The sequence below is a fragment of the Buteo buteo genome, chromosome 21, assembly GCF_964188355.1.
Source record: "Buteo buteo chromosome 21, bButBut1.hap1.1, whole genome shotgun sequence".
Lineage (NCBI taxonomy): Eukaryota > Metazoa > Chordata > Aves > Accipitriformes > Accipitridae > Buteo > Buteo buteo.
In genome coordinates this window covers 13,982,827-14,007,663 of record NC_134191.1, presented here as the reverse complement: position 1 = coordinate 14,007,663, position 24,837 = coordinate 13,982,827, and the positions used below count along the sequence as shown (strand labels likewise).

Here is a 24,837-nt window from a genome sequence, read left to right as displayed (position 1 = left end):
AGATTATTTTTTTTACGTAATGACTAACACCGCTTTGCCCTACTTGTGCTGTTTCAATTCTTCTTCACGTGTCCTTTAGCTTGAGCTAAGGAGATGAATGATAAACTCCAACTGTTGGATTTCACGCAATAAGCTGATGTCATGATTAGATCACAAGCTCTTTGGATAACAAAAAGCCCTTAAATAGAGGATTGCATCATTTAAGGTTTGGCACATACAGGTATTATACTTACATACATGCTTTCAGAAATACTCCTCTGCTTATAAAAAAGTGTTGTAGCTCCCTCTGCATCCATTTTGAGCCAATTATCAAACGTTTTACTTTGGTTAGGGGTCAAATAAATGCAGAAAAGAACTTTTAATTGTACATATTTTATCTCCCCAGTGATTTAAACAAGCTCTCTGCTGAAAGGCACTTCACAATATACCCCAGAGTGCTACACTGAATGTCTGGCAACCACAGCAAAGTCCTGCTGCCATGGCTGCTCTACTATAATGAAAACATTCAATATAAATGATAAACATGCATGTGTCAGAAACCACTCCAGCTGCCCTACAGAGAGCCCATGACTGAAAACTATCATGCAAACATGGGAATTCCACAACAGAATCATTTTCTGGAAGCCCCAAGGGCACCATGAAACACCCGCCATGACACTTTCCTCTTTCTCCCTGAAAGGGCACACAGGCACGGCAGAGGCAATGGCAAGTAAAATACTTACCAAATTCGTAGACTTTTTTACATTTGGTCTCCAAATCATCTATGAGGTCCTGCAGCCGACACTGCTTGGCTAACCTCTTGCAATCATTTACATATTCTACGTCGATATCAAGACGACCTGCCAAGAAGAAATGCAGCCAGTTCTTTTAACCCATACCACTTAGGTGTAAAAATGGCAAAAATTAAGGACTAAAGACTTGACGGCACAGAAATTCAGTAGACACATTGCCTCACTTTTCAGCATCCAGTTACAACTCAGTCCAAGAAGCTAAGACTCAGTACTCCACCACCCACCACTTCAATGAATCTCAGTTTGGCATATTCACATTCCCACTTTCCTGAGTCTACCCTAATAGCTTCATTCAAGAGGCCAAAGACCTAACAGGCATATACAAAAGATGTCTAATTCCACCAGTAAAGAAAAAAATAGCAGCACAACAGCAGCCTGCATGACTACCACCACTGGCTACCTGACTTCGGGTAAGAAAAGACTTCAGGCTCACAAGCTGTCACCCCAGAGTCTTTTACCATCACTGAAAACGTGGCAAGGAACATTTCTGAAAACACTGGACTGGGGAAGGAGAACCTTGAAGGTAAAGCTGTTTTCTGGCACCACCTCCTGGCCTGAAATAGTTCAGCACTTAGCATGCCTACAACACAGTGTTTGGCATTTTCACAGAAGGTTTAGGATCAACTTCCGTTCAGAAAAAATATTAGAAAGTAGTCAAAACATTCAGCACACACTGCTCAGGTCTGCCAGACTGAATATGTCCTATGTGGGAATCTGGCTTTTCACCACCTTAGGGGATTGTTTTCCCAGATGACAATTTACCTTCCTTAAGTTAAAAATACATTCTCCACACACATCCAACCAATCGACCTAAGCTGATTTTTTTTTTTTAATTGACTGTATAGCTATTGGCAGGACAACAACTGGCAAAAGGTACAAACAACTTGGAAGAGCTGGGGATTGCTCAAATTCTCCCCTTCTGCCAGCAAAGAGGATGTGCTGGCGACTCATGCACCCAAACCTGGCTGTCTGCAAGCCTGTGCCGCCCAAGCAGCGCTATGGCAGAAGCACAGACAGCTGCCTACCAGCCATGTATACACACACTAAACAGTAAGTGATTTACCTGTGTATAGATACTGCAGAAGAGAGCCAAAGGCTGCTGGATTAATCTAAAATAAAACATGAGAAAGTTACCTTTAAAATTCCCAGGAACTTAGTAACAAGCTTGAAACTTGCCTGGATACAAACAAGATCCTGAACAAGTCAAAAAAACCCCACTTAAATAGCAACTCCCACACTGCGCCCAATTTCCTTGCTCCTCGCGTAACTAATGCTGCTACTCCACCTGGCTTATACAGCTCTTTTAAAGTATGAACTGATACTAATCCATGTACCTAGGGGGACAGGACCTGACTAACAGTGGTACTCCAAAGACACAAGTTGTAATACAGGCTCTGTAAAATCCTGTCTTTCACTGGTTGCAAACATTTCCAACTCTTCTTAGTCTGAGAGGAAAGATACATTCTTGTACAAAGGAGAGACATTAAGCAATGTCCTAAGAAACTGGAAGTATGTTTGTCATGAGAGGTTTTGCAAAGCCACAATCAAGCTATAGCAACGTATGCCAGAGCATTGGTGATTAATGGATGGAATGCACTTATGGCCTATTTAGTTCTTGCTGCAAAGGCAACAAAAGAGACTCAATTAGTGCCAATTATGGAGGTGATGTCTTCACCACAGACCACCTGTCCACCAGGAATTAGACAGACTCAACTCATCCCACAGAGGAGCTGTGACACAGCTGGCAGATGGTAACAGCTACCTGCTACTACAATTAATTAAGATATGCTTGAGCCCATGACAGAGGGAACAAAGGGCAAGTATGCAGTCTACAGCCTTTTGTTATCCGAATAAGATGCTATTTCACTCCATTAAGTGCCTCCACAAGCTCCTCTCCTTGGCTAGGGTCATTCTGAGGCCCAGGAGCTATTCACTGTGGAAGTTAACCCTCAAACGGTCCTTCCTACTCAACTTTTCTCACCCAGTTGAAATAGGAAAAGAAAGGAAAGAGCTGGAAGCATAGACTTGCTCACCAGTGGATGCTTCAACACTATCATGTTCTTCCCCTTCCATTTGGTCTCAAACATTTCCGCAAAGTAGGCGCTGCGAGCACTGAGAATGCAGCGGTGGGCACAGAAGGATTTGCCGTGAACAATGAAAACGATATCACTTTGGTAACCCTGCTCCAGCAACCTGTAGGGAACAAAGAGAGGGGAAACTCACTGCAGAATGAGAAAGGAGAGAATGGAGTAAAGCTAGTGGGGGACATGGTACAATTAGGTCTAAATGATCAAATACCTCTGGACATTGCAGTCTCTCCCTGCCCAGTTAGAAGGCCAGTGTGGGGGCTGGTACTTTACATACTAGACTGGGATCTCTCACTCTCTCCAATGACTCAAAGAAGTTTAATTAGAGCAAGAGAGAGGCTGGAGAATGAAACCTTCCTGCCTCAGGTAAACATCTGAACACAGGAACAGATTTTAAAGCAGAACTAGTTGCCCCCAAACACATCTCTAAAGGTTAATCCTGCTTTTAAATTGTCAGATGACAAAAAGCCCTACAGAAGCACACTTTTAAAAAGAATTACTCCACTACAAAGGAAGGTGCAACTGTCAGTGTGCACACTTTAACCATGCAGCAAATAGGAGAGGACTTGATGTCACCCACCCTCAGAAGAAGGAAGGATGTTACAGGCATGAAATGCAGGCAATTACCACATCAGACATGAAGCCTTGTTTATGATTGCATGCCCATACCCTCATTCTTTAAAAGGAAAAAAACCAAGATTGCTACTTCTTGAGTTTACAGCAACCATCACCAGTGCTTCCTAATGCCCATGACCCCTTGCATATATATCCTCACAAACATGCTCAAGTGGTCAAATCAGGCAGACATCAGGCATCATACTCCTTCCAGAAAGCAGGACGAGTGCACAGAAAGGTGTGGGGTCACACAAGGAGATGATGTCAGAGCAGGGTCTTGAATGCTGATCTCAATCTCCTGCCACTAGAACATCCTTCCTACTAGTGTCTTGCCCAAAATAAAATAGAAGCAGTTAGGTGTTTATTTTTTGCCCCCTACTGTTGCCCTTTGTTTCAATTTTAATGCAAGGTCTGTTTGGAATGAGAAGCGGCATACAGCATATTTTAGTTTTCATGTGTGCTCAACCCTGCATCATCTGAGCCACAAACTCACCTGGGGAATGATAAATCACCGTGCAAAATTCTACTTCCCTGAAAGGCAGGATCTGATTTTACTCAGATAAATGAGTTTCCTTCCTCCCCTCTTCCCCACAGCTTCAGAAATTAGGACTCTGTAGCAATGGGAAGATTGTCAGATCTTTCTTGTCAGTTATTTTTTTAAACCTTTCAAACCTTGTTGGTTATTTTTTTAAAGTCAGTCCAATGGGAAGAAAAAAAAAAACAACACACAAACCCAAGTCTGTGTAATAACATCAGAACTACCAGGGTAGAAAAACAGCAAGAAGAAAAGATTGACATTATTCCTCTACTCCTAGAGCAAGTCAGGCTTCTTCTCAAGCTCTAGGCTAGGACTACAGGGTATGACAGGCAACTTTCAAAAACATCTTAAAATTAACACATTTTAATGAACAAACAAAAAGAAAGAAATCAGCAGCGTCCCTGTAAGTCAGTTTGAGGCTTCTTAAGGTGCTCTATCTCAGAAATGAGATACCCATTATCCCTGCTGGAAACCGCAGTTCACAGGCTATAGCACTTCAGGCCTGAAACTCAATTTCAGTTGACCGATTATCCTAAATCGCTGCTGTGGTTTTAGTGATCTGATTTTCATTTGACAGTCAAGGATGTCAGTCTAATGCTTCTGTTTTATAAAGACCACTTTCTGTTGGCTCTGGAGTCTGTACCTACTCACTGGAGGCTATATTTTAAATGCACAGATACCTGGAAGTCATCCATTAGGGCACAAAGGAACATCCCTTAGGAAGCTCTACGTGCCCAGGAATGAGACAGGGTACTGATCAGTTGCCTTTCAAATCTGCCCTTAACAGAGAGCTTGAATATCCAGGTTAACAGCCAAGGAAGGATGACAGAATGCATTACACATGGAGCTGCCTCATCTGCTTACCGCTGCAGGAAGACATCATAGTAGTCTCTCTTCATGCACTTTGCCGTGATCTGTTTGTACTCCTTCAGCAGACGTCGGATGGCATCACTCAAAGCTCCATACAAACAACGTTCCCCATCAAAAGTGTTTGCCTCACATTTCGCTCCTGCAAAATGGTCACAGGTACATGCCAGCAGGCAGAGTTAAATCCTTCTCAAGTGTCCCTGAACGGTCACTAAACGAGTATGACTTTTGGCTGGTGACACGTTTCACTGTGATCCCCTATGCTACTGAGCATATTTACAAAAACTAAGCTCCCCTTAAATGCGTATAACCTAAAGCTGTTCTTCCATAGTAAAATCCCTTTCTGAAGGAGTCATGACTCTTTTAAACTGACCCTGGTAATAAGCCTCTCAGCATGGCACCAGCAGTGTTCTGCAGAGAAGAATCTCACTGTGCAAAGAGTACAATCACTTATTGGACTTTTAACAGCTCCTCCTAAAAAGCATTTCTGCCTTGCACAAAGCAAGAGATGCCTCTTTAGGTTACAGTCTGCTAGAAATTTGGAGGGCACTTGCATTTTGCTATTTTAGAATTACACAAGTGGTTGATTAAGATGCTCTGAATGCAGTGGAAGAAACAAACCTTCTGAGATCTGACGCTGCACTCTGATTCCTCTGCCAGAACATGGAACATCACCACTACCTAAGGGAATTTGGGTGCTGGGAACCAAATGGGCAGGCACTTTGCCTGGAGAGTTTGTCTTGCTTTGTCTGAGGTTAGTAAAAGCACTTGCATTTCACCTTTAAGTCGTGTTTACAAAGCAAGGCTATCAGAATAGTACAAGAAAGTTTTACACAGACAGTTCTTCAGATGAAGTACGATTCTTACATCAGCAATGCACGCTCACAAAACATCAGCTGTGATTTCAGAAAGTCATGCTGCCTCGAGTCATCACAGAAAGTTTCCCTGTAGCAAATTCAAGCAGCAAATGGCCTGCAAAAGGGACCATGAAAGTGTGTCCAGGGCTCCCAGTGCAGCCTGAGATAGCTGATTGGATGGTTGGTTGTAACAGAAGAAGTTTCCACAAGGGACAGCTAGAAGTATATACAATCCCTACAGACCAATATGGAGAAAGATATTGCACCCATAACCAGGACACTTTTGCTCACCATTGGCTAGAAGATAGCGTACAAGCTCCTCATGTCCACAGAGGCAAGCATAATACCTGACAAGATAAAGAAAATTAAAGGTACAGTAGGCAGCAAAATTCAGTGTTTGGGCTCACCATAGCACACAGATCTCAGCACCGAGCCATGCCTGATAAGCTTAGAGAATGAATCCTCATAGGAGTGAGGAATTGCTACTGAATAGCATAGACGTCTGACCCCAGCAACAGACTAAGCAGGATCTGTTCCCAGCACTCCTAGGCACTGCTGTCCTGCAAGGAGATCTCAAGGTCCCAGTCCGGGTCAGCATCTTCTGTTGCACCACCAGCTGCCAAATCCATCCTCATTTTAAATGGAATTCATTTCATGGGCACTCAGCAATTCCAATGAATTCTCAAAAACACTCCTTGCTCCTTGTATTGTTAGTCTGGCTGCTGCATGTTATGATAACGAGGGAACAGCACCCACACTGGATGTACAGCAAATCCGCCCCTCAAAGTCCTACTTACAATGAGTTTTGTTTTCTCTTTCACAATTGAAGCCTTTCATGATTCTCTTTCACAAGGACCTCAAACTGTCTTACAAACTCAGAGAATCCTCTAACATGCATTGCAGCAGGCAAATGTTAGTCTACCTTTACTACGGGAAGTTATTCCATACACAAAATATACTGGAGATATCTAAATGCACTTTGGAGGTAAAAAGCTCACACCACCCTCCTCAGCACCAGCATGGGGATTCCTCACCACCTACTGCATGTTCACAGCCTTGCCAGTGTCCTGGTTTCAGCTGGGATAGAGTTAACTGTCTTCCTAGTAGCTGGTACAGTGCTATGTTTTGAGTTCAGTATGCAAAGAATGTTGATAACACTGATGTTTTCAGTTGTTGCTAAGTAATGTTTAGACTATAGTCAAGGATTTTTCAGCTTCTCATGCCCAGCCAGCGAGAAAGCTGGAGGGGCACAAGAAGTTGGCACAGGACACAGCCAGGGCACCTCACCCAAACTGGCCAACAGGGTATTCCATACCATGGGACGTCCCATCTAGTTTAGGAACTGGGAAGAGGGGGGAATCGCTGCTCAGGGACTAGCTGGGTGTCAGTCGGCGGGTGGTGAGCAATTGCACTGCGCATCATTTGTACATTCCAATCCTTTTATTACTACTGTTGTCATTTTATTAGTGTTATCATTATCATTATTAGTTTCTTCTCTTCTGTTCTATTAAACTGTTCTTCTCTCAACCCACAAGTTTTACTTCTTTTCCCAATTTTCTCCCCCATCCCACTGGATGGGGGGGAGTGAGTGAGCGGCTGCGTGGTGCTTAGTTGCTGGCTGGGGTTAAACCACGACAGCCAGACAAGACTGTGATCCCACAGTCACTTTGCATTTCACCAAGCCAAGCCTTCACCTGAAAAGACATGCCAGAATGCCATAGACTTTGAGGGGGGAAAAGCCTAATCAGGCCAAGAATAGACTGCTTAATCCAGGTAATTTGGTCACAAAATTAACCAGCCTTCTGAGCACTACTACAGCAAGCATCAGTCAGATGGGGAGACAAAGATATTTAGCACAGCACCTGCAGAGAAGAGAAGCAGAAATATGTAGCCATATCTCCCAAAAAGCAGAACCTGACACATTTTGTAACAGTGCTCCTAGCTTCTGATGCAGAGAGAGCAAAAGAGCTCTGAAAGCCCTCCCACCCAGACAACACTCTAGGCTGCTGGACTCACAGAGGTGTACTGTCCCATTTATCACGGACATTAATTTCCACATCTCGCTGTTCAAGAAGGTATCTGGAAGAAAAAGGAGAGCAAAGTTACAATTTCATGCAGCTAATCACTCAGTTACATTCTCTTATTTCAAAAGATTTAACTTTGAGTTTACACAGTAACTTCCAAAGGTATGACAGGATTTTGCATTCAACTTGGGGAGCTGTCAGCTGTGGCTGAAGGGGCATCAGTCAAATCCTCAACCCAAAGAACAGCGTTCTGCAGCATGGCGTGGCAGCCCTCTTCAATCTTAAGTGGTGCACATGGGGAAAGAGGGGAATCAAACCCACTTCCTGCTGACCCCTAACAGGGCAGCAATCACAAAAGAAGCCTGAGCACTTCAGCAGTACCTTTACATTCTCCAACAATGCTCACAGCCTGGATGCTTACAAATAAGAGGGCAAGTTTACAAGGCCAAGGCTGGACTCCCATCCTGCTGGTGGCTTTTCTTGCCACAAGTAACAACGCAGGTGTCACTCCAGGCTGCTCTTAATTCCTACCACTTCCTTGTCCTGCCCATTTAGGCTATATCAAATGCTGCCAACACTCCCTCTTTGGGACCTCTAGAAGCCAGCCTTTGCCTTGTACCCAAATCTCCTACACAGCTGGGCTCTTATTATAGTCTGTCCCCAACTACCACAACAACCATCTCTCCAAACCATGTGTAAAAGTTCCTTTCAGCCTACACAAAGATTCTCAAGGTGGTTGTTTGTTTTTTTTTTCTCATCTGCCACATCAGTTGCCCCTTTCACTCCCTCCATCTTTCATGTCTCAAACTTCAGGTTCATCTGACCACATTCAAAATCCCAAGCAACTCAGCTCCTTTCTATTCAGCCCCATGTGGTCAGTTTGTCCCCTCTGCTTTGACAGCATTCCCAGACCGATCATTTCTCCGCTATTGCTTCTATGCTGGTCATCTTAAACCTCTGCAAGGCCACCTGCAGGGCCCCTCCTTCTACAGTAAACCTGCAATTTAGTGCTTGCAGTGAAACAACCTAACATGAATGCACAACTGATAACAATGTTCCCCAGACCTCATCTATCTGCCTATTTATCCTTCATTAGCGAGCACCTTGAAACAGAGAGGCTCCTTCTGATTATCTGGGAAGATCCACATGTTGGGAGCTGGAAGAATCAAGTAAGATCAGAAGGTGAAGAACGGTCTTAGACTCAAACCACGAGATGCAGCAGAAGAGTCGTCTTGTAAACTTTGGGCCTTTGCATTACAACATCCCCTCGCCCTGCAGACAAGCAGCCCGTCTGACTCCTGATCTGAGATCATTGCAGCTAAGCCATACGGCTTCACTGTGAGGAAGGAGACTTGACCTGAAATTTAGCAGCTTCGTATTTCTCAGGGATACTACACAGTCTACAGCTCAAGGTGCCTAAATATTTCTGTGATGATTACTTCCCGAGATCTAGCTTCCTGCCGATGCAAATACAGCTTCCAACAGTCAGGAAAGAGCAGCTGAAGAGAAGAGACTTTTGCAAGGACACCTGCCACAGAGAGCATTCATACCAGCGAAGTACGCCATAAACGTCTGATAATTCAGATGCCTGAATTTTAAGAAAACCTCACACAAACCCAAGAGCACTAGCAAAGACTCAGCATACACCGAACTCCCCGGGGCAAAAGCGAGGCGCGTTTATTTGCAAACTCTCCTTTTCACACCCCAGGCACCTCCTGGCACGGCGGCTGCCCCAGGGAGACCCAAGGCTGCGAGAGCCCCGCTGCTTCAGCGGCCGGGGGAAGGCCGGGAACGGCTTCTGGTAAACCCGACCCGCGGCGGGTCCCGGCCCCGCTTCCCCCGGGTGCCTAAAGGGGCTAAAGGCAGCGGCTCACGCTGGGGGGGGACCGCCGGGAACCGCTCCCCTCCCCGCCCCGGGGCTGGCAGCTCGGCCCCGGCCCGGCTCACCGCACGCGGCTCACGTCCCCTTTCTTGCAGCTGGTGAAGAGGTCGCTGGTGTCCATGGCCGGGGCAGGCCGCGGGGCGGCGGCGCCGCATTGACGCGGAGAACGGAGGGCAGCCGCAAAGGACCGGGCCGGGCCGGGCCGAGCCGGGGGAAGGGGCCGGAGGGGCAGCGGCGGCGGCGGCGGGACGGAAGCGGCGGCGGATGTAAACACGGCGGCGGGGCGGGGCGGGGCGGCGGGTGCGGAGCGGCCCCACCGTCGACCTGGCCTAGCGACGCGGTGCGCGACGCCCCCTGGCGGCCTGGAGGAGCAACTGCCGCCCGGAGGCCTGCGTGGGAGCGGGGAGGGCGGCTCCGGGGCGCGGGTGGAACGGGGCGGGGGGGGAGGGGGTGAAAGGGGGGGTCGGTTCTGGGACAAGCTGCTCTGGAACACACCTGAGGGGGGGGCTGGCACACATGGTGGGGCTCTGGACCACGCGCAGTTGCGTGGGGTCCAGCTCCGGAGCAGGTGTGGGCTGGCGGAGAGCAGAGCCGGCCGGGGGCACCTGCTCCGGGACACGCGTGGCGTGGGCTCTGCTCTGGAACAGAGGCTTGTGCTAAGCTGCCCGAGCAGGGAACAGGGGTCCTGGGCTGGAGCCCACGGGGACAGCACCGTCACGCCGTGGCAGGGGTGGGGGGGCAGTTTCCCACAGCCCAGGCACCTGGCACGGCTCAGGGCTTCTGCAGCAACCTGCGATAGGAGAATTAAGGAGCGCTCTGTGGGCTGACCGACCCCCCCATCCCAGCAGAGGGACCCTGACCAACACCACATTAACAGATGTGGCCGAGGCGAATTCAGGCAGATGCAACCAAGCAAAGGACTCCGCTCCGGTCAGTGTTCAGACACCCAGGAGGTGTGTTTTATTGCAAAGAAAACAAAACCACAACCCTGGCGCTTCCAGGGCCAGACACGAGTGTTTCTAAGTGTTCTCCGGCAGCAATCCCGAGCAGTGGCCAGGGCTCGCAGACAGTTTAGGTCCAGCAGGAACGAGGGTGTTAAGAACAGCCGGGAGCCTGGCTGTCGGCCAAGATGAGCCCACAAGGCTCTTCTGAGCCAGCACAGATAAAGGTGGTTGTTGTCTCTGACTGTTCAAGGTGCCCCAAACCCTCTGCGAAGGAGAGGTGCTCCTGCGTGGCTGCGAAGGTGGATGGGAACAGACGAGCTGCTGACAGCAGTGGATGCAGTGGGATCCTGCTGCAATGGTCTAAGGTCATACTACAATGATCCATACGATAACGTACCTTCATTTCACACCGCATCCTTTGCCCAGAGAGATCCTTAAGGTGGTATCTTGAACTGTATTCTCAACCTGCATTACATACTCCACAGCATAGTTACCGTCAGTTCTCATTGTTTCTCTACACCCTACATGCCGCAAGGTGGTCTGCAGGATGCAAAGTCCTAGCACATGTTGGACTCCACACTACAAATGCTCTTCGAGACATCTGGGAGTAATCTGCAGCTTGGCCATCCCAGACCACATCTGGCTACCATCCCACAGAGATGGAGAGCCACTCTGATCTTGGCTGTGCATCCAGCTGATGTCATCGCCGGCATGCCCTGGGGCACAGAGCTCCTCAGGCCAGCACTTGATGCTCTCTCTGAAGAACCACTTCCATTTCAAGCCAGAGCCTCTGCTTTCTGGCTGTGGTCCCCAGGAGAAGGGGCAAGTGGAGGAGAAAGTGGCAAGATGGAGCTGAGACCCTGTATTGCTACCCAGGGCCTCTAGATCGGTGACTCCAAGGAATGTCCCATCTCATTGCTTTGCAGACAAAGCTGTCCTCAGACAAACCACCCCTTATGTGCTTGGTGCGAGCCCCTCTGCTCACAGGCAAGGCCAGCAGCCCCTCATGAATAAAGCAGGTGACTGTCCTAGGCAAGTCACAGGAAACAAATACTCAGAGCTAAGAGGGGGGGAAAAGTCCTTTTTTTTCTTTTTCGTCTCCAACTCCCAGCAGCCACCAGGTGTCAGTGCTATCAAACGTTTGGCAGATGGGACTACAGCGAAGTCCAAGTAGGTGGGAAAAGAGTTTTCCAGGAATCACTTTGTCACCTGCATCTGCTCTGTTGCCTGGCACACCGCTCTGAGAAGTCCAGCTTTGACAGTTCTTGTTAAAAAGAAGTTTAACTACGTTAAGGTGATAGAAAAGCTTCCTGTTACAAATGCTAAGACAAAGTTTCTCTTCCTCTTTAAACCCTCCCTGTGCAGAGCTGGAAACCCAAGCACTGAACAACAGAGTAAGTGGGCTATCAACAGCCTCTCTATAGTGCTCCCCAGCCCGCAGGACCCCAGAGATGACCCATCTCTGCAAGGCTGGCGGGAGAGGGACAACAGTGCAATCGACTTAACAAGATCAGCCTAGTGCAAAAAAATGATACAGAGAAAAAACAAATGGTAAAGGTATAAAAAGTATCACCAGACTAAAGTGAAACGCTATTAACCAGTAGATTTCTGGAGCTAAACTGAGATCATACAGCCAGGTGCACCCTGTCAGAGACAGCAGAAAACTGTTCTCAGCCTCCTGACAGCCACCCTTAGACACTCTCAAGATCGCCTGGATGCTCCAGCTGCAGAAGAGAGCTCTACAGTCTCTGGAAAACCTTCAGGCCATAAGAAGCCAGAAGAGCAAATCAGGAGAACTTGCTAGCTTATTAATAAGCCTGCACAGCCCCCTTGGTTTCTTTAAAGTTTGAAGACTTTACACCAGACCAGGAGGTGCTGAGCCCAGCCAGAAGCATTGCTTTATCAGCACCTTGTTGTTTCTCTGAATTAGTGAAGTGGAGAGAAAACAGGGCAGCAAAGAAGCTCCTAGAGATGATGTGCACACCAAGAAAGTGTTTTGTGGGTGAATTGATTCAAAGCTGATTGGTGGCATTACCTTTTTAATAGCCACTGGGCATTAAAAACATATTTAGTGAGGATTATTGGACTTAGAAACATTTATACGGTGAGATTGCCTAAAGGCCACAGCCATGCCAGGCCCTGTTATGCTAAGTGCTATACAAACTCAAATTTTAACCCCATGCTTTAATTTACTCACCATATCATAACAACAACTTGCATTTAATCCTGTGAGCCCCAAAGTGCCATCAACACAGCCACTGAACTTGTGCAGTTTCACTGCACAGACCCATCAAACTCAGCAGGAGCCATCAGCCAGGGGTGGTCAGAGAAAGGCCACATGTGGCTGTCCATGTACATGGACTGTCCCCCATTATCAACTCCTGGGGCAGGAGAGGGAACTCCTCTCAGCATCTCTGCAACCCTACCAACAAGATACAAAAGGAGCTGATGATCACCATCTCCTACATAACACAGAGAAAGGTATGGAGGCAGAATAAAAACACTGAAAACTGGAATCTGGATAGGAAACCAAAGGCAGTCACCTTTCTTGAATCCCTAATAGACTGATATCAACGTGGTCCTACATCGAGGCGATCTGTGATTCAGTTTGTATGCAAAGCGCTATGCAAAATGAAACAACAGACTCTTGTACCTTGACTTTAGGCATTCACATCAGGGATGAACATGCTAAAAATATCTATACATACGGGGATAGATTTACAGGCTCGGCATCAGGCTGCATATCTGTGGTCTTTCTGTACAAAGGTTCCCTTAAAGACCAAATGCAAAGCTGCATCTTGCAGTAAGCAAGCATGCAGATCACCTTAACAAAGAGGAATACTGTTGCCTCTGACTGAAGCAAGTCCCTCAATCCCTCAATGACAGAAGAAACAAATGTTCTGGGATTTCAGGCTTGACAGTAGTTCTGAGTCTCAGTTTAGGCAGGGCTCAGAGAACAATTATGCATATTCACGTGTCTTTTATCACGCATCTTCGGGGAGCTGGAGCCTCAAAGTTGCCTGAGGCATGCCTGAGAACCGTTCATTGGGGAGCTCTTAGATCTGATTCTCATCTCATTTGAACTGGCTTTTACACTTGCTTAAATGCAGTGATTTTAAAGATGTTACCCCGATTTACACCTGTGGGACATTAAACACTTCCCCCTCCCCCAGGGCAGCCTGCCAGTCTAAAACTGAGACTTAGACAAGGGATACTTTGCTGCTGATTTCATGCTGTTGCATGAAAGAGGCATGTAAATTTCCTTTTTGAGCAACTCTCCAACCTAAAGCAAATTTCCAGCTAAGATGCTGCACCATGGCACTGACTTCTCTGCAATTAATCAAGCATGGGTAAAGTGCTCAAACTTTGCAAAGTCAGCTTGGAGCTGTGGAGCTGAAAAAGGGAGTGGGGCTGTTTGTGGTGATGATAGTGGGATGTTTTCCCCAGATGTAAACATCAGCTCATCTAATTAGCGGCTGAATGCTAGAGCACTAGAAAACCTGTTTTCACATGTGGAATGCAGACTGCGCCCAGGACTGAGTCTTGGCTCCCCTCTGTCCAGAATGCACAGGTTTTACTGCACCTGCAGGGACTGAACGTGATCTCAAGGTCAGGATCTGGCTGCTGTAACTCCAGCTGGACTCCCAAAGTGAATTTACTCCCCAAAGCTGGACTCTTGGTTGCAGACTTAGCCTCACCGCCTTGCTTCTCAAGCCTAGCCAAGCTCAGCCACTACCAGAGAGCTACAGTAAGTGCATTTAAAGGTGATGAAAGCATTGGTGTTACTGATAGGAACACACACAGAGACCTACAAACCCCACCCCTCCCACTTCCCTCTGTTCAGTGATCCTCCTGGCTCGAAGCCTCAGATGTGGGCTCAGGACTTCTATTGGGAAAACTTGCCCAAAGACTCGACCTGTTCCAAGCCTTTAAGAAGTTCCTGAGAAGCCACCCGATCCCGTGGTCCATCAGTCAAGATAGGAGAGACACAAGTGTATTTAAGGGGGTGGTTCCCTCCCTTCTTTTTCTAAAGATGTGTGTCTTCCTCAAACACATCCACATCCTCGCTCGCCTGCTTATTGATCAGGACATCCCAGCTGTCGGGGCCATTGATGGTGTTTCCACCATTCACGCTTGGCTTCTTCTCCTGCATTTCCGACTGGCTGTCACTGGCCACATCCAAGGTGGGGTTGTCATGGCAGCCATTCTCAACAAAGCGCAGCTCCTCACCATGCGACTGCAAAGGACAAGAGGAACACAAATGGAAACAAAGGAGGATAGGCCTTAATGCTGCTGAGAAGCACAATCAGACCAGGCTATGACGGTCACCAAGGATTTTGCAGGGTCAGAGGAAAAGGTAAATTTACTCCTAGCCCAGCCCTCACAGTAGAAACGACCTGTCTTGAGCACAGCAAGAGACAGGTTTGCATCTCTCTTACACCTGAATGGGCTCCCTTGCTGCTCCAGCAGTGTATGCAGCTATGTCCAGTAAGTGGACAGGGGAAAACAATCTCCCTCTTAACTTTACAGTCCCCTCCTTCCCAAGAGGTAAGAGTCCAGCCACCTTCTCCCAGCACCTGCCCAGTGCTCACTCACCATGTTCTTCATCTTGGGCAGGCGTCTCTGCCAGCAGTTGTATATGAGCCCCAATACAATGATGATGGCACAGATGGAGCCGATGATCACCAGTACCACAAAGAGTTTCCCATAATCGCTGCGTGTCTGGTTGGGGTGCGACTGGCAGCTTGTTGTGGTTGAATAATTCTGGATGCCAATCTGGAAGGAAGAAAGGGGTACACTAAATCCCCTGGCCTGCAGTCAGGTGGGATCCTGTTCAGATTTTCCAGGGTCCAAATACAGGACTATCACTGTAGGCAAAGGAACTAAAAGCCAGGGTTGGGGGGTCAGGATGTACGCTGTCTTCCATGACTAGAAGGTACATGACTAAGTTTAACGCCATCTTCCATCAAAGCTGACATGTCAGCAAATGCAAGTAGGCACAATCTTACTTTGATCATCCGCACAAGGATCACACCTATGTGCAAGACAAAGAGGCTTTCATGGGAGAAACTGCCCAGCATTATGAGTACCCAAAACAAACTACAGATCATTGATGGGTGCTGAGGCTTTGGTGACTGTGTGACAGAGAATGAAACCATAATAAATAGGTTTCCATTAAAGCTTTGGTCCTAAGAGGGTATAGTGGTCTTTCCGAGGTCTTGAAAGTGGACAGCTGCCTACTGATCCAAAAAGCTGCCCTAGAAATGGGCCGCCTGTGGTTGTCAGCAAAGAAAGGCCAATGTCAGTCCTAGTGACTTGGCAGATTTCAAGCAGGTTATGTATCAATTCGATAGTAAGTATGACGTGTGTAAGAGAATATCCTCCCTCCTCCTTCCAAGCTCGTGCTAGCGCAAGGTCAATGCAACGAGCAGTGTTTCATTATTGATAGAGCTGGAGGCAGGTGGTGAGGCACTGCTCTGGTAGGATGCACGTTAACGTAGGGTCACAGTTGCACAGAGAAGTCAAACCTTGCACCGACATGAATCCTTCTTTCTGGACAGTTCTAGCTGCTGATACTTCAGTCACACAATTTCTAGAGGGTTGGCTTTTCGCACTTTCTCTGGTGTAAGCCAATCAATACAGCACTGAGCACTTAATTTGCTTTGTCTAACTGCACCAGTTCGTTAGGTCAGGGAAAAACCTGAGAGCAGACAGCCAGCAAGGCAGTGGCCCAACTGTGCTGCTAAAGTCAGCAGAACTACTCCAGTAGTGTAAAAAACCCAAGCAGAATCAGGCCCTCAGTGCCTACATATCCCATAGGCCTAAGGGGCAAAGTCAGAGATCATGGGACTCATTTGTCCTCATCTCTACCCTCTTCCAAGCTGCCTGTTAGAGGGCAATACGTGAGGGCTAGAGGCAGCTGCAGTAGAGTCTGGCATCCATCCCCTTTGGTCCTTTGCTTGCCCTTGTGTAGGCAGCTGTCTAAAGGAGTGAAATACAGACCCTGGGATTGCAGGAATAAGGTGTGTGAACGTGTCCCATCTAGTACAGGCACCTCTCCCACCTCCTTCAGCAAAGCTTGAGCTACTGAGAGCAGACAATGTATGTGAATCAGCTGTAAGGTGAGCAGGGCCAAATCTGGGGCTCAGTGGCACCCACGCCGCCACAGGCAATAGTGTAGAAGGGATGAGGCCAAGTATCCCAGCAAAATGAATGTGCAAAAAGCAGCTTCACAACCAAGCCAGAAAAGCAGGGAGGGAATAACCCACACTTACTCTCTTAATGGGAGCAGATATTTGATGGCCTGGCAACTACCAGAGAGGAGAGAAGGGAGTTTGCCAAGTGTATGACTCATCTGTTTGCCTGCTGTGGGTTCAGCATTCGGTTAGCCTGAGATATGCACCCAGTTTTCAAGGTGCTTATTTTAATTGTCTAGCTAGTCTTAACAAATGGATGCAGGCAGACAGGCTTTTACCTCGGCTAAGCTCCTCTTAACATCCCCCAGTGCCATGAGAACATCTTTTGTAGGGATGACACCTGTAAAGAAGGAGACAGAGAGATCAGTGCTGCTTTCAGCTCAGTTAACTCAGATATATGTACTCATCACTGAAATCCCCAACAGAATAGAGGCACGGGAATGCACATTTTTGTTCATTGGTACTTTATGTTAGGAGGCTGAAAGAATGCAAGAAACACAACCAAGGATACCTCCACATGTTCTTTAAAGAGCAGAAAAAATCCAGGCATGAACTGATACCAGAGGCACCTAGGTGCGCCCTCCCCACAGCCACAGCTCTCAGGATCTGTGTCTGCTCTAGGAGCGCAGCAGTGTCCAAAAAGTCATGGAGGCAGTTGCCTATGCTGCCCGATCCAGCCTCCCCATCCAGCACAACCTGATCCTGAGCTGCAGTGCTCAAGATGTCTCCACAGAGCTCCATGCTCACCAATCACAACCTTTAGCAGGTGTGTTTTGCTCTGCAGAGCACCCTGGCAAGGTGGTGTGCCTGGCACAATAGCAGAGTCTGCAGGAGGTGTGCTGTAACAGCTCCACTCCCAGCAGCAGACAGCTTCAACTAGGGAGCCACCAGCCCATACTGAGCCACCTTTTCCTGGGACCCTCCTTCCCTAACAGCTCCCGGGATGCTTTCCAAGCCAGGAGAACAGTAGCAGTCAGGGAGGATTTAGAGGCTGAGGCCCATTTCTCCCTTTGCTTGCATAGCAGTAAAAAGAGGAACTGAAAAAAAGCATGATTCTTCAGAGCAAAAAATACTTCAGTTCCTGAGGCTTCTAAACTCAGGGATATCTCCCAGCCTGGCTGTGCTGCTGGAGTTCAGAACTGTTTTCTTCTCCAGGATGTCCCCTCTCATGATGGCATGAAGGTCTCTGTTTAGAAGGCCAAACGGTTACCAAAGCCTTTTCATTGGCACATGGTCCAGACCAAGGGCTTGGGAGAGAAGCAATGATTTAAGGCATCGATACAGAAAATACCACTTAAATATTAGCTCTATTTTCCTATCACTGGCGGGCATTTTAGAATACTGTTGGGGGTTTTTTTCATATAGGCCATAATATCAACATTAGAGGCCTCTGTCACTAAAGCAGGCAGCAGAAGCAGTACAGGAAAAGCACTCCCCTACCACAAGGGGATTAAAGAGATGCTAAAATGCTCCAGCCCAGCCCACCTTTCACTGTCAGCTTTTGTTTCTTGGGGGATGCAGGGGGGCACCATCAGGACTGGCCCAGTTCAGACAAGACTTACAAATTGTTAAGTGAACTAAGAGCAGGCTGTCATGTCCTGCCATTGCAGTGGCCTGCCCATGGAGGACAGTATATAAGCATCAGGAGAAAGCTGATGGATGCTCTAGTGAAGGCGATCCAGGAAGGGAGCAAAGCAGGAGGCAAAGCACAGAAGATGGAGCTGCACGCACGTGGTGAGGAACAAGCCAGAAGCCAGATATGAAGAAAAAGAGTCTTATGTCCTCAGTCCCCCTCCATACCTCAAGTCCAGTGAACACTGGGAACTGGTGGTATTGAAATGGACTGGAGAGCAAAAGCTCCTTCCAACATAGCTGAGCACCACCATTTGAGAGCCCCTTAAATACACACCCCCATCACAGGAAGGCTCCTTCTCCCAGCACTTACCCTGTTCCCCTGCCAGTGTCATTAGCAAGTGCTTGTCGTTCTCATTGGGTTTGCTCAGAGAGATCAGCCAGCGGTCCTGCAGCCCATCCGCCTGTCTGGAGAAGGCATCCTCTACCAGTGCCAACAGCTGAGGACCCCGCTCCAGCCGAAACTCCTCCTGCCACAGGAAAGGGACATTGGTGAGCATACGGTGGGAACAGGGCAGATGTAGCACTGCAGGGCTGGCACGGTTGCATGGCCGAGACCCCTGAACCAGATGTGCCCAAAAGCCAGCGACGCTAAACCTGCTGCAATGCTCCCCTGCACATCCCCAGTGCCCCAGGCTGGACCCACACGCATGTCCTGACACAGCAACCCTCCTCGGCTCCTGGGGCTGCCGTACACCCCACACCATGCCAAGCCCATCTCCCCTGGCACACAGGGATCCTGAAGCAACATTATCATGTACGGCAAGAAGGAAGCAGCCAGGGTCTTCCCCGCAGCCAGCACTGGGTCAGCGGGTGCCGCTCAGCCTGACATGCTCCAGCCATCCCGCGGCAGGCTCCTTTCCTGCTTTCTCACTCCTGTGTTTCTATTCTTATCTCCGGTTGCCATGCCAACCTGAAGGCCACACAGATGATTAATAAAATGGAGAGCTCTTGTTGCCATGGCAGTTCGAAGCGCTCAGGGCAGGCACAGGCCTGTGCCGAAAACGGCCTAATTGGAAAAGACACCGATGACTGGGGCCTGAATCACAAGGGCCTGCCAGTGCCTCCTCTCATCAGGTTATGGGTTTCAGCAAGGGGAGGCAGGAGGAGCAGCATGAGGATGCAGCGCCACGCTGTTCTGTTGCGGCTCCAGTTCACGGCCCCGCCGCCAGCCTGCAGCTCTGTTTTGGGGGATGGGGAAGAAGGGGGAGCATCTAAGCCCAAGAGCAGGAGGAAGACAGAGGTGAGATGTTTCTAATGATGCGGAAAGAAGAGGTTGCAGAGCACTGATAAATTCTCCACGGTGGAGAAAAAGGAGCTGTGAAGGAGCTTGAACGCACATGCACCGAGGTAGAGGTCACCTCCTGATGTACAGCCAGGTACCACTGTTGGGTCAGATCCTGCAGTCCTCACTCAGGCAAAATTGCCAGGTATATTGAGTGGGAGATGTGTCCAGAGAGAGACTGAAGTGACTCCCTTACCCAGAGCCCATTAGGAAGATAAACAGGCTGCCAGCTTAACCCAGCAATACAGACATCATCCCTGCAGCAGGTAAAAGCCTGGCGCTGTGAAGAATATTAAAGCTCAAGGTGCAACTCTCTGGAAGGGCCTAAGCATCCTCCTTGTCACTCAGCTTTTCAGTGGGACTCGGCACCACACCAGATCAGGGCATCAAAACACAGGAAATATGTGAGGAATCCCCATTGACATTAAATTAAACTACAGCACTTGCAATGCAGGGTCTCCCTCACAACGCTGGAAATCCAAACACCACAGGGCTCAGATACAGAAACTAGAAAACAAAAGGGACAGGCAGAGGGTAGGTGAGTTGCCCAAACTAAGCCGATTACCGTGGGTAGGAAACAAACTGCATCACTATCAGTGGAAAGGAGAAGAGCTTGATTCCAGCTTCAGCCATGCAAAGTGGTAATGGGAGGCAGGGAACGAAGTAATGTTCATGTTAAATATGTATGTTGACAAGTGTCCCTTTGAATAAGGGAGAGGACAGCACAAATCATTCACTGGGAAATATGTTTTGAAACATGAAATCAAGTAGAAAAACAGTTCAGCCCTGCCTATCCCAGGGCACTGTCATGCTTCAGCAAGGTAGAACTGAGGATTCAACAGTAAAGACACAATTTGGTCAAGAGACATCTGCTTTTCAATTCTCACCCTTACAGTGGTTTAAACAACACATGTGCAAGTGACCACAGGAAGGAAGCTACTATGTATTACAAAATTAACCAGCATTTAAACTCCACACAGATGAGATAAAGAGCAATGGGGACTAAGACACGGAGGAAACAGGGCATCAGGACTCTGGTTTTCAAGGACTGATTTCCTGAATTGCACTTGTGAACTGTAGCAGAGATACTTCAAACCTTCCAAAGAGCAAACTGGTTTGCCTAAATCAGGAGGAAAGAGACTGACTTTTCATCTACCCTTAAAGCAGTCAGCATGCTTTAATGTGTATAGGAATTCCCATTTTCCCTGTCCCCAAAAAGTTCACCTCAAAAAAACCAAAACACACACACACATAAAAAAAACCCCAACAACTCACAAGTAGTAGAAATAGGTCAGTGCCACACAGCCACCCTGCAGTAACAAAGCCAGCCAGCTCTGCCCAGAGCAGGAGCTGCAGAAAGCAAGAGTGCAGACACGCGAGGCCAGAATACAGTTCCCCGATGAAACATTTTGGTCTCGGGCTGTCAGACTTGTAATCATTTCTTAGAATTATGAAAGGCACCTTGACCCCAGGCCTTTCACAACTGGTTTTAAAGTGCCTGATAAAAGGCCCAGCAGAGGCGAACGAGCCCTTTTACCAGCGACCCACAAGGGGCTCTGGGCTCATGAATTAACTGCAGCTTTATGGGGATGGATGGACAGGCATTGGATTTGAAGAGCGTGGCTCGTTAACAGACCCAGATAACACACAAGGTAACAGGGTGGGGAGAAAAGGCACTTAAGGAAGATTTAGTGACAGTTGTTTGACACTGAACCGTTCACGCTGCAAATGGGGAGTCTCTATTCCTCTGAGCCATCAGAGGAATGTTACTATATCCTGGAAGAAGGGGAAGGTAAAGGAAGAGAGGGAAGGAGAATTGCACTTCAATCCTGCCACGCTTCCTACCAGTAAGAGGTGCAATGTATTGAGATTTAGGGCTTTTAAAATGTTTTGTAGTGAATGCAGACAGGAAGAACTCTGCCTGCCTCCACTTCTTTAAGCACTATTCCCCCCATGCCATCAAATCTCCTTAGACTGACTTACACAGTCAATGTTATCCGACATATTCAGGATGATGTAGTTTTTCCCCGCAAGGTTGCTCCAGTCTTTGCAGATCACCTGTAGAGACAAGACAAAGACAGCTAGGTTCGAGTAGTGAACGCAGCTCTCCTGCTGCAAGCACGGGTACACAAGGGACAGAAGCAAGGGGCTGTGCCATACCCCCAGAAAGCGCTTCTCAAAGGCTAAAGCTGTCCTCTAACTCTCTGTACTAAGGAGGAATCACCATTTCAGTGCTAGCACATGAGCCATGGACAAGGTTACTGTGCCACCTTGCCACAGCCCAGCCTACCTTCCACCTCTACCTAGACCCCAGGAGGCCTCTCAGGTACTCAGTGGAAAGCTCTCTAGCCTGCAGCCTTGTTCACTATGTGATCAGCACTCAACACAGAACCCAACCAGGAGCCTCTGTCATCCTTAAACGAACTGGTGACAGGGCAGTACATCGCAGGCTGGATCAGACACACAGAGGGACTAAGTCACTTGCTCAGGCTCCTGAGTGCCATGGGGTAGAAAGCAAAATTAAAAGCTTTCCTTGGTACTTTTCTCACCAGTCAGCTCCTGCTACCTATTTTCCCTTAACCAGCTGCCAGTTTGCTGGATTCAGGAACTGCAGTTCACCTCACACCTCCTCTCCCACAGGCTCTCCTAGATCAACATCCTCACAGATCACTCTACCCTGCTCCACCTGCTCTGCATCTGGTCCCTGCAGGCAGCAGCAGCAGCAAAAATAGCACTTCCCTCTCACTCCCTTTCCAGAAATCCTTGGGGCCGTTTTTGTCCTGACACTTCCAATAATGCAGGCTGAGGAAACAAGGAGCTTTTGCTGCTGTGCATGCCCCAGAGGGCAGGTGTTTATTAGAAGCAGGATTTTGTGCAGCAGTTTGCTGGGGAAGATGTGAGGGGGCAGGGCTTTCACCAAGGATGATGGATACCCTTAAGAAGTGCTATGAAAAAAACTCTCCCCAAAATTCAGTTTTGGCTGGCTGAACAGAAAAAAGCTACTTCCACCAGACTTAGGGACGTGGGTAAGGTTAAGGGGTTAAACACCCCCAAAAAAAGTACCCAAATTTCTCCACTGCAACCTCCCACCCACTCCCTGCTCCCAGCGCTACCTGTGCTGAGTCCCAGGGCAGCTCTGTTGGCAGCATGGCCATGTGGGCATCCCCAGCCTGTGGTGACGAGCTCCTCTCTGCTGCGACAGTCTCAGTGGCTGACTTGGTGTCATTCCAAATGGGATCCAGCGCAGGCTCATCAGCCCTGTCCCACGGAGATGCAGAAGAAGTGGAGTGCTGCTCACTCCCAGAAAGAGTCTGGGTGCCTGGGGAGCTGCCTCCAGGAGAGGGTGTCCCCACAGGTGTTTCCACTGTCTGCTCCATTTCAGTTAGCACCGTGGGCTCCAACATCTCCCAACCCACCGTGGTCTCTGAGACCTCCTCTCTGGACGAATGCTCTTCCCCACCAGCCTCCACTGTGGTCTCTGCAAGTTCTGCTCTTGTGGTAGTCACAGTCAGCTCTGAATCTGCTCCCCCAACAGCCCATGTGTCCCCGGCTGTCACCTCAAAGGGCTCTTCTGAAACACTGGGAGACCTTGCAGCAACAGTAGTAGAAAAAATAGAGGACACAGGCAGAAGACCTGGTCCCATGCTGCTCCCAAGGTCTAAGCCTGGAGGAACAGAATCCTCTTCTTGCCCTCCTATGGCTGCCTTGGTCACGATACCTGGCCTGGCAGAGGCTGTGGAAAACAGAAGGGTGAAGGAGTCCTCTTGGCCCACTGGTTCAGAAGATGTAACCTCTGGCCTGGAGGTCTGGAGGCTCTCCACTCCTCCTCTTGAGTGGTCTATAGGGAGCAGCCCCTCCTCTTCCTCCAGCGTGCTGGAGAAAGGCGTGTGCAAGTCAGGCTCAACAAATTCTGCCGGCGGCTGGACAGTGGCTGTTTCCCAGTTGTCTTTCACCTGTGTCCCATTCCCTTTCAGCAGGGCCTTCTGAGACGCAGCAGGAAAGCTGTAATCTAAAAAGAAATCCAGAAGACTTCATGTCACATCCCAAGTAACCATGAACTCTGAAAGGCAGAGAGCTGGCCCCATTATATGTGTCTAGCCACATATGGGGTCAAATGGCAGAGACCCTCTAACAGCAGGTAGTCTGCCACTGAAAAGAACAATCCCATCTGACAAGTGCAGTGCAACCTCCCGCCCTTGCCCAGCTCCCTGTCCCATCCCAGCAAACCCACTTTCCCTAAGGGATAATTCACATGTTCATTCTCTCCGCTCCCTTCTGTCCTGAGGCATTTTCTCAGACAATAATAAATAACAGTTTTGACACCTGGCATCTTTAAGGCGAGATTATGAGCGTTAGAAATCAGGCTGAGACCCAGAGATTTGTTTCCGATGGGATTCAGAAAGATATGGGACAGTAGCAGCAGTCAGCCACAAGCTAAATGGGAAATACTAGGGAAGACAAACAAAAGCACAGCAAACCAAATCCTACTCCCTGGTACGCCCAAGTAATACCACCAAAACCTGAATCAACCTGGGCATCTTTGAAATGCAGAACTTCAGTTTGTACAGCACTGCACAGCAAAGTCATCCCACAAACATCTGTATTATAAGACTCCCATGTCATTAAGGAACGGATTAGCTGCAGGGAAACAGAAGCCAGAAACAGGAGCTGAATCTAACTCCCCTCCTTCCAACTTCAGCCCCTGGTTGTTCTGTGGCTCTGACCATGAATGCGTCTGATGTTGCTAGACAAATAGAGATGCTGAAGAATTTGTATCTCACAAACGTAAGGTCAGAGCATGCAGTGGTTTCTTCTGGAAGCCCAGAAAGGAGCTGGGATCCCAGGATAAGGAGAACATCTGTAAGATCAGACACGTTAAGCTCAGAGCGGCAGGCATAAATCCAGCAGGCATAAATCAACCTTCACCTTTCTTGAGAAACTGCCTGTACCTGAGGAGGTCCGCTTCAGGAGTTTGCATCCCAATTAACTCCTTTTCTCCCCAGGATGAGCACAGCACATATTCTGACTGAGAAAGGGAAGGAAGACAATCCCTCCACAGTCAGAAACAAGCACCCTGCCTTGTCTATGGTTATTAAGTAAGTGACTGTCTGAAATCCC

General features: G+C 48.4%; 3 protein-coding genes across 4 annotated transcripts in view; 1 reads left to right on the top strand and 2 right to left on the bottom strand.

The window, feature by feature from the left end:
- ABTB1 (ankyrin repeat and BTB domain containing 1) overlaps window positions 1-9,917 on the bottom strand; it is a 29,848-nt gene extending 19,931 nt beyond the window's left edge. For both annotated transcript variants that reach the window (XR_012653876.1, XM_075053318.1), the window contains exons 1-7: window positions 9,727-9,917; window positions 7,772-7,834; window positions 6,047-6,102; window positions 4,896-5,040; window positions 2,825-2,984; window positions 1,855-1,900; window positions 723-839 (exon numbers count right to left, since the gene is read on the bottom strand). Coding sequence is in view for 1 of the 2 variants with exons in the window: in XM_075053318.1 (XP_074909419.1) it covers window positions 723-839; window positions 1,855-1,900; window positions 2,825-2,984; window positions 4,896-5,040; window positions 6,047-6,102; window positions 7,772-7,834; window positions 9,727-9,782 (643 nt within the window). In the remaining variant the exon portion in view is untranslated. The remainder of the gene's footprint in view (window positions 1-722; window positions 840-1,854; window positions 1,901-2,824; window positions 2,985-4,895; window positions 5,041-6,046; window positions 6,103-7,771; window positions 7,835-9,726) is intronic.
- TPRA1 (transmembrane protein adipocyte associated 1) overlaps window positions 1-24,837 on the top strand; it is a 185,618-nt gene that overhangs the window by 94,553 nt on the left and 66,228 nt on the right. The gene's annotated exons all lie outside the window — the stretch shown is intronic.
- PODXL2 (podocalyxin like 2) overlaps window positions 14,633-24,837 on the bottom strand; it is a 29,342-nt gene continuing 19,137 nt past the window's right edge. The window contains exons 3-8 of the mRNA XM_075053470.1: window positions 22,833-23,728; window positions 21,703-21,777; window positions 18,748-18,904; window positions 17,081-17,142; window positions 15,202-15,381; window positions 14,633-14,842 (exon numbers count right to left, since the gene is read on the bottom strand). Coding sequence (XP_074909571.1) covers window positions 14,633-14,842; window positions 15,202-15,381; window positions 17,081-17,142; window positions 18,748-18,904; window positions 21,703-21,777; window positions 22,833-23,728 — 1,580 coding nt within the window. The remainder of the gene's footprint in view (window positions 14,843-15,201; window positions 15,382-17,080; window positions 17,143-18,747; window positions 18,905-21,702; window positions 21,778-22,832; window positions 23,729-24,837) is intronic.